This window comes from Alexandromys fortis, unplaced genomic scaffold (genome assembly GCF_014885135.2).
Source record: "Alexandromys fortis isolate MF-2015 unplaced genomic scaffold, M_Fortis_MF-2015_v1.1 scaffold_680, whole genome shotgun sequence".
Classification (NCBI taxonomy): Eukaryota; Metazoa; Chordata; class Mammalia; order Rodentia; family Cricetidae; genus Alexandromys; species Alexandromys fortis.
The window spans coordinates 12,844-14,639 of NW_026068572.1; the positions used below are offsets into that span (position 1 = coordinate 12,844).

At 37.3% G+C, this 1,796-nt stretch overlaps 1 protein-coding gene across 1 annotated transcript; it reads right to left on the reverse strand.

Moving 5' to 3' along the window:
- Positions 1-389: 389 nt before the first annotated feature.
- LOC126495876 (putative vomeronasal receptor-like protein 4) lies at positions 390-1,289 on the reverse strand. The gene has a single exon (XM_050133456.1). It carries the CDS (start codon positions 1,287-1,289, stop codon positions 390-392), a length of 900 nt encoding a protein of 299 aa, XP_049989413.1.
- Between the last annotated feature and the right edge of the window lie 507 nt (positions 1,290-1,796).

The following is a 1,796-nucleotide window of genomic DNA, read 5'->3' on the forward strand; positions in this document are numbered from 1 at the left end:
AAAAGAAGAGAATAAGAAAATTCCTGTAGAAATTTCAACTTAGGGTGTTTAATGAACTTAAAGGACTCTGTAGCACTTGGCAGCAGAAATGTCCCAAAAATGTGTTTGTGGTATAAGAGAAAATTGTATTTAAATATATGAAGAATCTTGATTTGCTACTTGGACTATTAAACAGTTGATGAAAAGTCTGTTTTTTAGACAAAAATTATTGGTGGTATACCATCATCATTCCCTTCAAACATCTGAACCTTCAATTACAGGAAATTTAAGGACCTCTTCAGACCTCCCTGGGAACCAAAAATTCTCACATGCACACAAGCTGGTACAACACTCTCCATATAAATTAAAATAAATGAATTTTAAAGAAAAAATACAATTTTTTAAAAAATCTAGTGGTATTTTGACCGAATGTTTTTCAGTATATTGATTATTCTGCTATCAGAACTGATTTGTACCAAAGGAGTAACTGTGGGATAAACATTCAACACAATCTTCTGAACACTCAGGATGACTGGGTTGTACATCCATAACAGGACTGCAGTGGATGAGATGATGAAGTCCACCCAGTACATGAACACAAAGAAAGTAACCAGCAGCAAGATGGTCTGGGTGGCCTTTTTCTCAGGAGATGATTTAAGATGGCTGAGGCTGTGAAGATATTTGTGTTGCCTCTGATGTCTGAACAAGACAAGCACCATGTATGCACTTGTGATCAGCATAACTCCTACAAGAAATATATCAATGGAGGTTGCCACTGTTAAATTCAGTGCCTTGATGATGTAGTTCGTGGGTAAGATTGAGCAGGATTTAGTGACCTTCATCTGATTGGTCTCACTCACATTGGGAAAACCACCGACATAGAAGATCAGGTTGCTATAGAATGACAAAGTGAGAGACCAAATATAGAAGAAAGCATAGATTATGTACTTCTTTAGTTTAAGTTTTAGGTTTGCCAGGAAAGAGGTACTGGGACTGATCGTGACAGCCTGGAACACACTCAGGAGGCAGGTGATGCAGATGGAGAGGCCTCTCATCACCCTGTGTATGTAAAACACTGTCTTGCATTTGATGTCATTGTCAATGATCAGTGACTCAAATGTGTCTGTAACCCAAAGAACCCCTGAAGTCAGAAGCAGCACTGTATGGATGAAAGTCAGTTGACAAGAGATCAGGTCCATGGGCTTAAGTCTGTGACATAGGATTATGAAAGTGTAGAAAAGAAGAAGAAACATATTGGCAAGGACCCCAAGTCCATTTTGGAAATAAAAGACATTGTTTATCAAGGACATAATTGGGAAGTGTAATCATCCAGAAAGCATAGATGAAGCATATTTCATAAACCTAAAAAATAAGAGAGTATACATCAAACTTGTGACTTGTGTCAATATGTCTACATCATCACTCTCTTTTACCTGCACATTCTTGCTTTATCTGTCACGTTACTTTTGTTGTTCCAGACTGGAAATGGCCTATATTTCTATGTAACATCCGTGTAATTCCTGTATACATAGCATATTGTGCATAATAAATGCATTGTCACCCACATCCTATACAGAATACACACTTCATGTTCCTATATTTCATCTGGACCTCATGTCTTAGAAATCCAATCCAACAGATTTATGTTGCTTTATTTTATAATTGAAACCTAAAAGAGTGCCCTCTACATTGTCTCCTACCATCAGCGCCATCCTGGCCATGGTTCTATTTTTGCTTTGCTACTACAGGCTAGATATTCAAATCTAAAGATGTGTAGCTATGAGCCTCCAAAAGAGAAAACATGCCACAAAAAAAAT

What these genes read in the sequence shown, in the direction of transcription:
- LOC126495876 (XM_050133456.1), bottom strand. Translation starts at nt 1,289, where the DNA reads ATGTCCTTGATAAACAATGTCTTTTATTTCCAAAATGGACTTGGGGTC.